Raw genomic sequence first — 11,712 nt, 5'->3', positions numbered from 1 at the left:
TCTCCCCTGACCTCCCCTCTGGGCATCGCACAGCTGGTGCCCATGTCCCATGTGAGTATGGAGTTCAGCCCTGGCCTGGGCTGTGACTGGCACAGAAAGCAGCACCCAGATGGGGGACCCAGTCACTGAGACAGACGTGACTGTGTTGGTGGCTCCCACAGCTCCGAGCAATCACCCCACAGCGTGTGCAGAGGAGCCAGGGGCATGGAAGTCAGGATGAGCCAGGACACGCCATATGCTGAATGTGTCACAACTCTGACCTGCTGCTTTTCAGGCCATGGAGGTGGACTTTCTCCTCTCTGGGAATTGGCTGACATCTGGACATTACAAGAAAGAACCCTTAGATTCTCAAGGATGCAGAGAGCTCAGCTGAGGTTGCCATCAAGATCCTATCTCAGAGACAAAGATGCTAAATTAGGTCTCTGCTCCTGCAGGAGAGAAATGCATAGTTCCACACAAGCCTGGTGAGGGTTGGTCCCTTACCTGCTCCCAGCCTGTACCAGGATAGAGCTATCACTGGGTCATGTCCTGATGGCATGAAGTACTTAACAATTTCTGAAACTAAAGAATGAGTAAATAAGATGTGGGAGGTGCAGGATTAGACACCTGAGCAAGTGCAGAAATAGCTCAGGAGCATCCCTGTGGGGAGGGAGAGCATGTCCTTGAAAGCAAGGACAGGGAGATGTAAGCCACCCTTACACAGTAGATTCTCGGCTTGGCAGGACCCCTTGAGTCTTTTCTCATAGCAAATGCTCCATCTCCCACAGGGTGAGTGCTCCAAGCACACTTAGTAACGAGTAAATCAGAGGAAATGGTTATGCTTCAGATCAGCTAGTATTTATCAGGAAGAAGAGTGGTATCTACTTGCCCTGCAGTTGGGCACTGAAGGGTGCCTGTTCTCTAAGAGAGGATGACTTTGTGACCCTGACCTGCTCCCTCTCACTGCCTCCCACTGGTTCCTAACTCTCTGTCTTGTGTCACCAGCTCAGGGCCATGTCACCCCAAGGAAACGGAAACCTCTCAGTGATGCCTCTGCAGGAGTTTGTGCTGGATGGATTTGCGGGTGGTCAGCAGACCCAGGACCTGCTCTTTGCTCTGTTCCTGGCCCTGTACGTGGTGGCCATCCTGGGGAACCTCACCATGATCATGGTCGTCACCCTGGATGCACGTCTGCACTCCCCAATGTACTTCTTCCTCAAGAACCTCTCCTTTGTGGACCTGTGTTACTTGTCTGTCATCTACCCCAAGGCCCTGGCAAACACCGTAACTTCCTCCAAGGTCATCACGTTTGAGGGATGTATCATTCAGTTTTTCTTTTTCTCTCTAATGGGAGCCACTGAGGCATTCCTCTTGGCCGTGATGGCCTATGACCGCTTCGTGGCCATCTGCAGCCCCTTGCAGTACCCCATCTCCATGTGCCACTCAATCTGTGCCCGCCTGGTGCTGGGATGCTACTGTGGGGGCTGCCTCAACTCCGTCCTGCAGGCCAGCTTCACATTCACTCTCCCGTTCTGCAGCTCCAACCACATTGACCACTTCTTCTGTGATGTGCTGCCTCTGCTCAAGCTTGCCTGTGCGGACACTACAATCAATAAGCTGATCTTGTTTAGCATTTGTGGCCTCATCATCGTGGGCACCACACTCGTGGTTCTCACCTCCTATGGCTACATCACAGTGACCATCCTGAGGATGCGCTCAGGAGGAGGGAGACACAAGCTCTTCTCCACCTGCGGCTCCCACATGACAGCCGTGTCCCTCTTTTATGGGACCCTTTTTGTCATGTATGCCCAGCCAGGAGCTGTGGCATCCTTGGAGCAGGGCAAGGTGGTCTCTGTCTTCTACACCCTGGTCATCCCGATGCTCAACCCCCTCGTCTACAGTCTGAGAAACAAGGACGTGAAGGATGCTCTGTGGAGACTGGGGCAGAGACAGACAGCCACGTGAAGGAGGGTGGACAGAGAGACAGTGTCCTGAGGGCTGGACAAGAGGACTTGAGGGGAGTCACTAGGTTTAATTTGAAGAATTTATTCCTCATTTGTGTAATTCATTTTTTCAATTCATTCTTTCCTCCAACATTTTATTTAGGCCTTCTTGGAAGAACATCATGGACCTCAAACTGCAAGAGATGGAAAATGAATAACGCATTTTCTTTGCCAATATAAAATTAATATCCTTAAAGGGTATGACTCTAATCTGGAAATTTGGGTAATACAGTGGGCAGAGTGATCAGCAGAGAGTCTTTGACTGAGAATATATTTCCAAACTCTGCATCCTCCAGTGAAGATGTTGTTGTTTAGCAGCTAAGTTGTGTCCAATTTCTTGTGACCCCATGAATGTAGCACACCAGACTTCCCTTTCCTTTGCTATACCCTTGAGGTTGCTCAAACTCATCTCCATTAAGTTGGTGATGCCATCCAGCCATTTTATCCTCTGTCACACCCTTCTGCTCCTGTGCTCAATCTTTACCAGCACCATGGTCTTTTCCAATGAGTCAGCTCTTTGCATCAGGTGGCCAAAATATTGGAGCTTCAGCTTCAGCATCATTCTTTCCAATGACTATTCATAGTTGATTTCCTTTAGGATGGACTGGTTGGATCTCCTTGCTCTCCAGTGAAGGTATGAAACTAGACAAACTCTGATGTTTTTCCCTTCATTTCATTGTTGAGTCCATGTATTTATGTGCTCAGTGATCCCCTTTGGACCACCTAGTAGGGAGTTCTAGGACACTAAGCCCGGCCCCTTCCTTGGTGATAGCCTGGGTCACCACAGCCAATTAGGGGGGTTTGGAAGACCATGCTTCCCCTCAATCCTGAGCAGGGCTGTTCTTCCCCTCCCCCTTCTGTTCACTGATGCTGCCACCCAACAAGGCAACAGAAGCACCTGCGCTCCTGCTTCAGAGGCTCCTAGTGCTCCCTGTCCTGGGTTTCTCCCCTCAGACAGCAGCTGGGAGCCCCAGAGTGTCAACATGGATGTCTGATACCCAAAGTTCACCATCCAACCTGACAGGTGACACTGTCCTGACTACTTGTGACCCTAAGAAATGGGGTCTTGTCAGCACAGACATCTCTGAATAAGGATGGAGGTCCTGGTGCTGCTGCAGAGAGCAGGGGGTGAAGAGAGAAGGGGCAGTTTCCTGGCAGAAGCACAGCTCCCTGGCCCTCTGTCCCACACTCCCTGGGGCAGCTGGATCGTCTGCCTTGACCTCCCCATTCAGAGCTCCAGGCCCCTGCTCCATGGACCCAACACACAGTCTGCACTCAGATCCCTATGGTGTCTCCTGGGTAGGGTCATCCAGTCCCATGGTCACTCTCAGGAGGTGGTCCTGTGGACACAGGGCTAGTCTCTTCCCTGTAGGGCCAGTAGGGATGTGCCCTCCTCTCTGATCGCAGCTCTCCATCTCCCTGCTGTCTCTGCTCAGGAGACTCTGGCAAGCAGCCAAAACCCAAGTCATTAGATTTCTGCTCACCATTCCTCAATAGGAACCTACTCCAATGTCTCTGCTGGACTCTGATAGTATTGTCTCATCTTTGGGCTCCAAAATCAGTTCTAATTCTGCTGTAGATTACTGTATTCTTCTGATGACCTTTATTCTTTGAAGAATTTTCCCAAAATAACATGCCTTCTTATAGTGCCATGCTGCGATACTGTTCTCTTTCCCTGCATTCCTTTCTTCCTCTTTTTTCTCCGCCTCCTCCTCATTTCCTCCCCTTCCTTCCTTCCTTCCATTCTCCTTCTCTCCCTCATTTTATTTTTGCCATTTCAAGGAATATCTTACTCTAAATTTCTAAAGGAAAAGAAAAATCCCAATCTTTTGTACGCAAGTGTAGAGTTCTCATCATTATGTAAATTTTAATGGTACAAGCAGTAAGGAATCTATGGTTCTCAGTAGAACATTAATTTTCACTTTCAAATAAATCAGGAAAATTGAATCCAGTATTAGACAGAATGGAAATTGCTCTATAGTCTGGAAGAGAATTATTTTTAAAACCCTACAGGTTGACTTTACCTCTCCGTAAAACTATATTTCAGATTGCAGTGAATATCTCTATACAATGTTAGAAGTTGTTTACTTGGTTGTTCACCCCATATTATGCTTTGCCAGCTACTGGCACACACTAGATTCTCAGTTCACACCTAACACCAGAGTATAAGTTGAGTTCAGTGTTAGTTAGTCACTGAATTCCAAAATATACATGATACAGCTAGTTTCTTTATTGTGCTTAAGTGGACAATAAACACATTACATTTCAAGACCATATTGTAGTTTTGATGCTGATATTTTGGTGAACTTTAGAAGTTTCTACCTTTTAAAAGCAAAATAATAATAATAATAATAACTTTTGTTGTATTTTGAGTGTAGTTCAGTCCTATTGTTTAGTCACTAAGTCATGTGTTGTTGCTTAGTTGCTAAGTCTGTCTGACACTTTTGCAACCCCATGGACTGTAGCTCGACAGGCTCCTATGTCCATGGAATTTCCCATGCAAGAATTCTGGACTGGGTTGCCATTTCCTCCTCCAGGGCATCTTCCCAACTGTAGAGTTCAGTAGTGTCTGGCATATTCAGTTTGTGTGTATCAGATCTCCAGAACTTTTCATTTTGCAAACCTGGAACTCCATCCCCCTAAATAACAACTCCCTGTTTCCTTCTTACCTCCACCACTGGCAGCCACCATTCTTCTTTCTGTCTCTAAGAATGTGACTTCTTCAGATGCCCCAGGTAAGTAACATGTAAAGCATTGGTCTTTTGGCATCTGGTTGTTACACTTAGCATAGTCTCCTTAAGATTTACCCATGTTGCTGCATGTGACAGGATTTCTATCCTCTTTAAGGCTGAATAGTATTCCATCACATGTGTATGCAACTTTTTGTTTATGTCTTCACCCACCAAGGGACACTTGAGTTGCCTCCACCTTTTGGCATGCAAATATCTCTTAGAAAGACTGCTGTTTTGTTCTTTATCTTATTTTTTACTATATACCCAGATATCTGATTGCATAATATTGGAATTCTTTTTTAATTTTAGGAAGAACCCTATACTACTTTTCATAGTGACTGTACCATTTTTATGCCTACCAAAAGTGCAAAATTGTTGCAATTTCTCCACATAATAGTCAGTATATGTTCTTTTCCTTTCTCTTTCATGTCAGCCATTATAATGATTGTGAGGTATAATCTCTTTGTTGTTTTTTTAGTATTTTCCTAATGATTATTGATTTTGAGCATTTTCTTATATGTTTGTTGGTAATTTGTAGGTTATCTCTAGAGAAATATCTTTAAGTAACATGAACATTTTAATTTAGGCTATTGGTTCATTTAATTGTAGTTATTTCTTATGTATTCTGAATATAATCCTCTTATCAGACATAACATTTTAAACATTTTCTTCCAGATCACAGGTTGCCTTTCCATACTGCTATCTAAGTCTTTAATGCACACATTTTTAGTTTGATGTGGTCACATGTGTCTATTTTCCCTTTTTTTTTTTTTCATATGCTCTTGGTGTCATATCCAACAAATCATTGTTAAATTTAAGGTTACTGAGTTTTTCTCAGATGTTCTCTTCCAGGAGTTTAAGAGACTTAGGTCATACATTTAGGTTTTTAATCCATATTAAGTTAGTTTTTGTTCATGAATCAAAGTAATGGCCCACATTATGCTTTTTCACATAAGCAGCCAGTTTTCCAATGATGTTTGTTGAAGGGGCTGTCTTTCCCTGTGAGTCATCTTGGCACACTTGTTGACCATTTGACTAAATTGATGATGCTTCATTTCTGAGCTCTGTATTCTGCTCCATTGCTCTATGGTCTGCATTTGTGCCAATACTATTCTGTTCTGATTACTGTAGATTTGTAATATGTTTCCAAAGTAAGAAGTCTGAGGGCCTTTCAGTTGGGTGCTGAGTGGCTCTTCAGATCATGCCTGGCAGTTCCATAGATCATAACAAGAGAGAACATGGTGACCATGACCCAGAGGGAGTGGACCCACTGGTGTCATCGAGAGCAACTGGAATGAGGCTGTTGATCACATCGATAATATGAACTTAAAGGAATCTCTTCTTTGGGGCACGTATGCTTATGGTTTTGAGAAATCATCAGTTATTCAGCAGAGAGCTATTCTTCCATGTATTAAGGAGTATGATGTGATTATCAAGCTCAGTCAGGTACTGGCAAGACAGCTACATTTGCTCAATGGTTGGAGACTGAGTTCCAGGAGACCCAAGCACACTATTGGCCCCTGCCAGAGAACTGGCTTGACAGATACAAAAAGTAATTCTGGCACTTAGAGAGTACGTGGGAGCAACTTGTCATGTCTGCATTGGTGTAGCCAATGTTCTAAATAAAATGCAAAACTGCAGGCCAAAGCACCACATGTTGTTTTTGGTATGCGTGGGAGAGTTTATGATGTGTTAAACAATTATCTTTTTCCAAAACGGGTCAAAATGCTTGTTCTGGGTGAAGCAGATAAAATACTGGGCTGAGGATTTAAGGATTAAATCTATGAAATTTTCCAAAAATTAAATACAAATATTCATGTGATGTTGTTTTCTGCCACAAGGCCAACAGCTGTGTTGAAAGTGACCAGAATTCCTGAGAAACCCAATTCAAATTCTGGTGAAAAAGGAATAATTGACCCTTGAAGGTTTCTCTAGTAGTCATGTATGGATGTGAGAGTTGGACTGTGAAGAAAGTTGAGCGCTGAAGAATTGATGCTTTTGAACTGTGGTGTTGGAGAAGACTCTTGAGAGTCCCTTGGACTGCAAGATCCAACCAGTCCATCCTAAAGGAGATCCATCCCGGGTGTTCATTGGAAGGACTGATGCTGAAGCTGAAACTCCAATACTTTGGCCACCTCATGTGAAGAGTTGACTCATTGTAAAAGACCCTTATGCTGCGAGGGATTGGTGGCAGGAAGAGAACGGGGAGACAGAGGATGAGATGGCTGGATGGCATCACCACTTGATGGACATGAATTTGAGTGATCTCCGGGAGTTGGTGATGGACAGGGAGGCCTGGCATACTGGGATTCATGGGGTCTCAAAGAGTCGGGCGCGACTGAGTGACTGAACTGAAGGAATAAAACAATTTTATATTAATGTTGAGAGAGAGAAATGAAAGTTGGACATGCTTTTGTGACTTGCATGAGACACTAACGATTACACAGGCTGTTATTTTTCTCAACACAAGGCACAAGGTAGACTGACTCAGAGAAAATGCATGGCAGGGACTTCAGAGTTTCTTCTGTGCATGGTGACATAAATCAGAAGGAAAGAGTTGTAATCATGAGGGGACTCCAATCAGGATCAAGTTGTGTTCTGACCTCTTATTGACTTGCTGGGTTGTGCGACTGATATACAACAAGGGTCACTGATTATAAACTATGATCTACCTACCAATCATGAAAATGATGTTTACAGAAGTGGCAGATGGGGACTATTTGGGAGGAATAGTGGGGCTATAAACTTTGCTACTGAAGAAGACAAGAAGATTCTTTATGACTTTGAGACTTTCTACAATACTATCAGATCAGATCAGATCAGTTTCTCAGTGGTGTCTGACCCTTTGTGACCCCATGAATTGCAGCACACCAGGCCTCCCTGTCCATCACCAACTCCCACAGTTCACTCAGACTCACATCCATCGAGTCAGTGATGCCATCCAGCCATCTCATCCTCTGTTGTCCCCTTCTCCTCCTGCCCCCAATCCCTCCCAGCATCAGAGTCTTTTCCAATGAGTCAACTCTTCACATGAGGTGGCCAAAGTACTGGAGTTTCAGCTTCAGCATCATTCCTTCCAAAGAAATCCCAGGGCTGATCTCCTTCAGAATGGACTGGTTGGATCTCCTTGCAGTTCAAGGGACTCTCAAGAGTCTTCTCCAACATCACAGTTCAAAAGCATCAATTCTTTGGCGCTCAGCCTTCTTCACAGTCCAACTGTCACATCCATACATGACCACAGGAAAAACCATAGCCTTGACTAGACGAACCTTTGTTGGCAAAGTAATGTCTCTGCTTTTGAATATGCTATCTAGGTTGGGCATAACTTTCCTTCCAAGGAGTAAGCGTCTTTTAATTTCATGGCTGCACTCACCATCTGCAGTGATTTTGGAGCCCAGAAAAATAAAGTCTGACACTGTCTCCACTGTTTCCCCATCTATTTGCCATGAAGTGATGGGACCAGATGCCATGATCTTCGATTTCTGAATGTTGAGCTTTAAGCCAACGTTCTCACTTGCTTCTTTCACTTTCATCAAGAGGCTTTTTAGTTCCTCTTCACTTTCTGCCATAGGGGTGGTGTTATCTGCATATCTTAGGTTCTTGATATTTCTCCTAGCAATTTTGATTCCAGCTTGTGTTTCTTCCAGTCCAGCGTTTCTCATGATGTACTCTGCATAGAAGTTAAATAAACAGGGTGATGATACACAGCCTTGACGTACTCCTTTTCCTATTTGGAACCACTGTGTTGTCCCATGTCCAGTTCTAACTGTTGCTTCCTGACCTGCATACAGATTTCTCAAGAGGCAGGTCAGGTGGTCTGGTATTCCCATCTCTCTCAGAATTTTCCACAGTTTATTGTGATCCACACAGTCAAAGGCTTTGGCATAGTCAATAAAGCAGAAATAGATGTTTTTCTGGAACTCTCTTGATTTTTCGAGGATCCAGCGGATGTTGGCAATTTGATCTCTGGTTCCTCTGCCTTTTCTAAAACCAGCTTGAACATCAGGATGTTCACGGTTCACATATTGCTGAAGTCTGGCTTCGAGAATTTTGAGCATTACTTTACTAGCATGTGAGATGAGTGCAGTTGTGTGGTAGTTTGAGCATTCTTTGGCATTGCCTTTCTTTGGGATTGGAATGAAAACTGACCTTTTCCAGTCCTGTGGCCACTGCTGAGTTTTCCAAATTTGCTGGCATATTGAGTGCAGCACTTTCACAGCATCATCTTTCAGGATTTGAAATAGCTCAACTGAAATTCTATCACCTCCACTAGCTTTGTTCATAGTGATGCTTTCTAAGGCCCACTTGACTTCATATTCCAGGATGTCTGGCTCTAGGTCAGTGATCACACCATCGTCAATATCTTGGTCGTGAAGATGTTTTTTGTACAGTTCTTCTGTGTATTCTTGCTGTCTCTTCTTAATATCTTCTGCTTCTGTTAGGTCCATACAATTTCTGTCCTTTATCGAGCCCATCTTTCCATGAAATGTTTCTTTGGTATCTCTGATTTTCTTGAAGAGATCTCTAGTTTTCCCCATTCTTTTGTTTTCCTCTATTTCTTTGCATTGATCCCTGAAGAAGGCTTTCTTATCTCTTCTTGCTATTCTTTGGAACTCTGCATTCAGATGTTTATATCTTTCCTTTTCTCCTTTGCTTTTCGCTTCTCTTCTTTTCACAGCTATTTGTAAGGCCTCCCCACACAGCCATTTTGCTTTTTTGCATTTCTTTTCCATGGGGATGGTCTTGATCCCTGTCTCCTGTACAATGTCACGAACCTCATTCCATAGTTCATCAGGCACTCTATCCATCAGATCTAGGCCCTTAAATCTATTTTTCACTTCCACTGTATAATCATAAGGGATTTGATTTAGGTCATACCTGAATGGCCTAGTGGTTTTCCCTACTTTCTTCAATTTAAGTCTGAATTTGGCAATAAGGAGTTTATGGTCTGAGCCACAGTCAGCTCCTGGTCTTGTTTTTGTTGACTGTATAGAGCTTCTCCATCTTTGGCTGCAAAGAATATAATCAATCTGATTTCGGTGTTGACCGTCTGGTGATGTCCATGTATAGAGTCTTCTCTTGTATTGTTGGAAGAGTGTGTTTGCTATGACCAGTGCATTTTCTTGGCAAAACTCTATTAGTCTTTGCCCTGCTTCATTCCATATTCCAAGGCCAAATTTGCCTGTTACTCCACGTGTTTCTTGACTTCCTACTTTTGCATTCCAGTCCCCTACAATACTACAGTGGAGCAAATACTGATGAATGTGGCTGAGATCATTTAATTCCTGGGATGAGATAGTTTGGGATGCCGTGCTCACTATCACAACGTGCATTATGCTTCTTTCTCTGGGAATATTTGAATCTTGTCTTAGTGCTCATAATGAATCAGAAATAACAGATTTTCATAGCAAAGTGACATTAGTCATGAGTTCTTGTAAGGAAAGTCATTAGCTTTATCTTCTTAGAGTGAGACTGTTCGGGTTGGGTGTAAAAGACAGGATCTTTAAAAATCTTTCTTTCTAATGAGCTATCACTTCACACCAGTCAAAATGGCCATTATCCAAAGAATCCACAAGCAATAAATCCTGGAAAGGCTGTGGAGAAATAGGAAGACTATTGCACCGTTGGTGGGAAATGTAAATAGATATAGTGACTAAGGAAGTCAGTATGGAGATTGCTTTAAAATCTGGGAATACGTGTACACATGTCCCCTCCCTCTTCAACTTCCCACTTATGGCTAATTAATGTTAATGTATGGCCGAAATGAAGCCAATATTGTAAATCAAGCATCAATCAATTAAAAATAAATGTATTTTTTAAAAAGAAAATTAAAAAGAACTAGAAACAAAACTGCCATATGTCCAGTAATCCAACTACTAGGGATATACCCTGAGAAAACCAAATTTGAAAAAGATGCACTTACCCCAATGCTCATTGAACCACTATTTACAATAGCTAGGCCATGGAAACAACCTGGGTGTCCATGGACAGATGAATGGATAAGGAAGCTGTGGTACATATACACAATGGAATATTACTCAGCCATGAAAAGGAACACATTGGAGTCCGTTCTAATGAGGTGGATGAAACTAGAGTGTATTATATAGAGTGAAGTAAGTCAGAAGGAGAAAAACAAGTGTTGTATATTAATGCATATATGTGGAATCTAAAAAAAAAAAATGGTACTGATGAACCTAGTTTCAGGGCAGCAATGGAGGTGCAGACATAGAGAACAGACTTATGGACATGGGCAGGAGGAGGAGAGAGGGGGTGGGATGAATAGAGAGAGTGTCATGGGAACACATACATCACCACATATAAAACAGTTAGCCAGTGGGAATTGGCTATATGACTCAGAACTCAAACTGGGCTCTGTAACAACCTAGAGGGGTGGGATGGGGTGGGGTGGGGGGTGAGAGGGAGGTTCAAGAGGGAGGCGACATGTGTAGACTTATGGCATTCATGTTAATGTATGGCAGAAACCAACACAATATTGTAAAGCAATTATCCTTCAATTAAAAATACATAAATTTCTTTAAAAAGTCTGGGACTTTCAACTTTGCTTTCAAAATTGTTTTGACTATTTGTCTTTCTTGAGACTCCATATGAATTTTAAAATGTACTTTTCATTTTCTGCAAAACATAACTGTGATTTTGAAAGTGTGACATTGAAGCTTAGATCACATTGGATAATTTTTTTCTCTTCCAAATCAAGCACATGGGATATCTTTCATTTTTTAGATTGCCTTTAATTTCTTTCAGCTATTTCAGCAGTCCAAGGGACTCTCAAAGGTCTTTTCCACACCACTGTTCAAAAGCATCAATTCTTTGGCACTTAGCTATCTTTATGGTCCAACTCTCACACCTGTACATGACTACCGGAAAAGCCATAGCTTTGACTATATGGTCCTTTGTCAGCAAAGTGATGTCTCTGCTTTTTAATATGCTGTCTAGGTTTGTCATAGCTTTTCTTCCAAGGAGCAAACATCTTTCAACTT

General features: G+C 43.0%; 1 protein-coding gene and 1 pseudogene across 1 annotated transcript; both read left to right on the top strand.

The window, feature by feature from the left end:
- The first annotated feature begins 993 nt into the window (after positions 1–993).
- Positions 994–1,944, top strand: LOC129656361 (olfactory receptor 12-like). Its single transcript, XM_055587052.1, has one exon. The coding sequence runs from the start codon at positions 994–996 to the stop codon at positions 1,942–1,944; it is 951 nt and encodes a 316-aa protein (XP_055443027.1).
- A 3,971-nt stretch (positions 1,945–5,915) lies between these two features.
- Positions 5,916–9,996, top strand: LOC129656360 (eukaryotic initiation factor 4A-II-like; annotated as a pseudogene).
- Positions 9,997–11,712: the final 1,716 nt, after the last annotated feature.

Source organism: Bubalus kerabau, chromosome 6 (assembly GCF_029407905.1).
Source record: "Bubalus kerabau isolate K-KA32 ecotype Philippines breed swamp buffalo chromosome 6, PCC_UOA_SB_1v2, whole genome shotgun sequence".
Lineage (NCBI taxonomy): Eukaryota > Metazoa > Chordata > Mammalia > Artiodactyla > Bovidae > Bubalus > Bubalus kerabau.
Note: the sequence above shows the minus strand (reverse complement) of the source record. Positions and strands in the feature narration are given on the sequence as shown.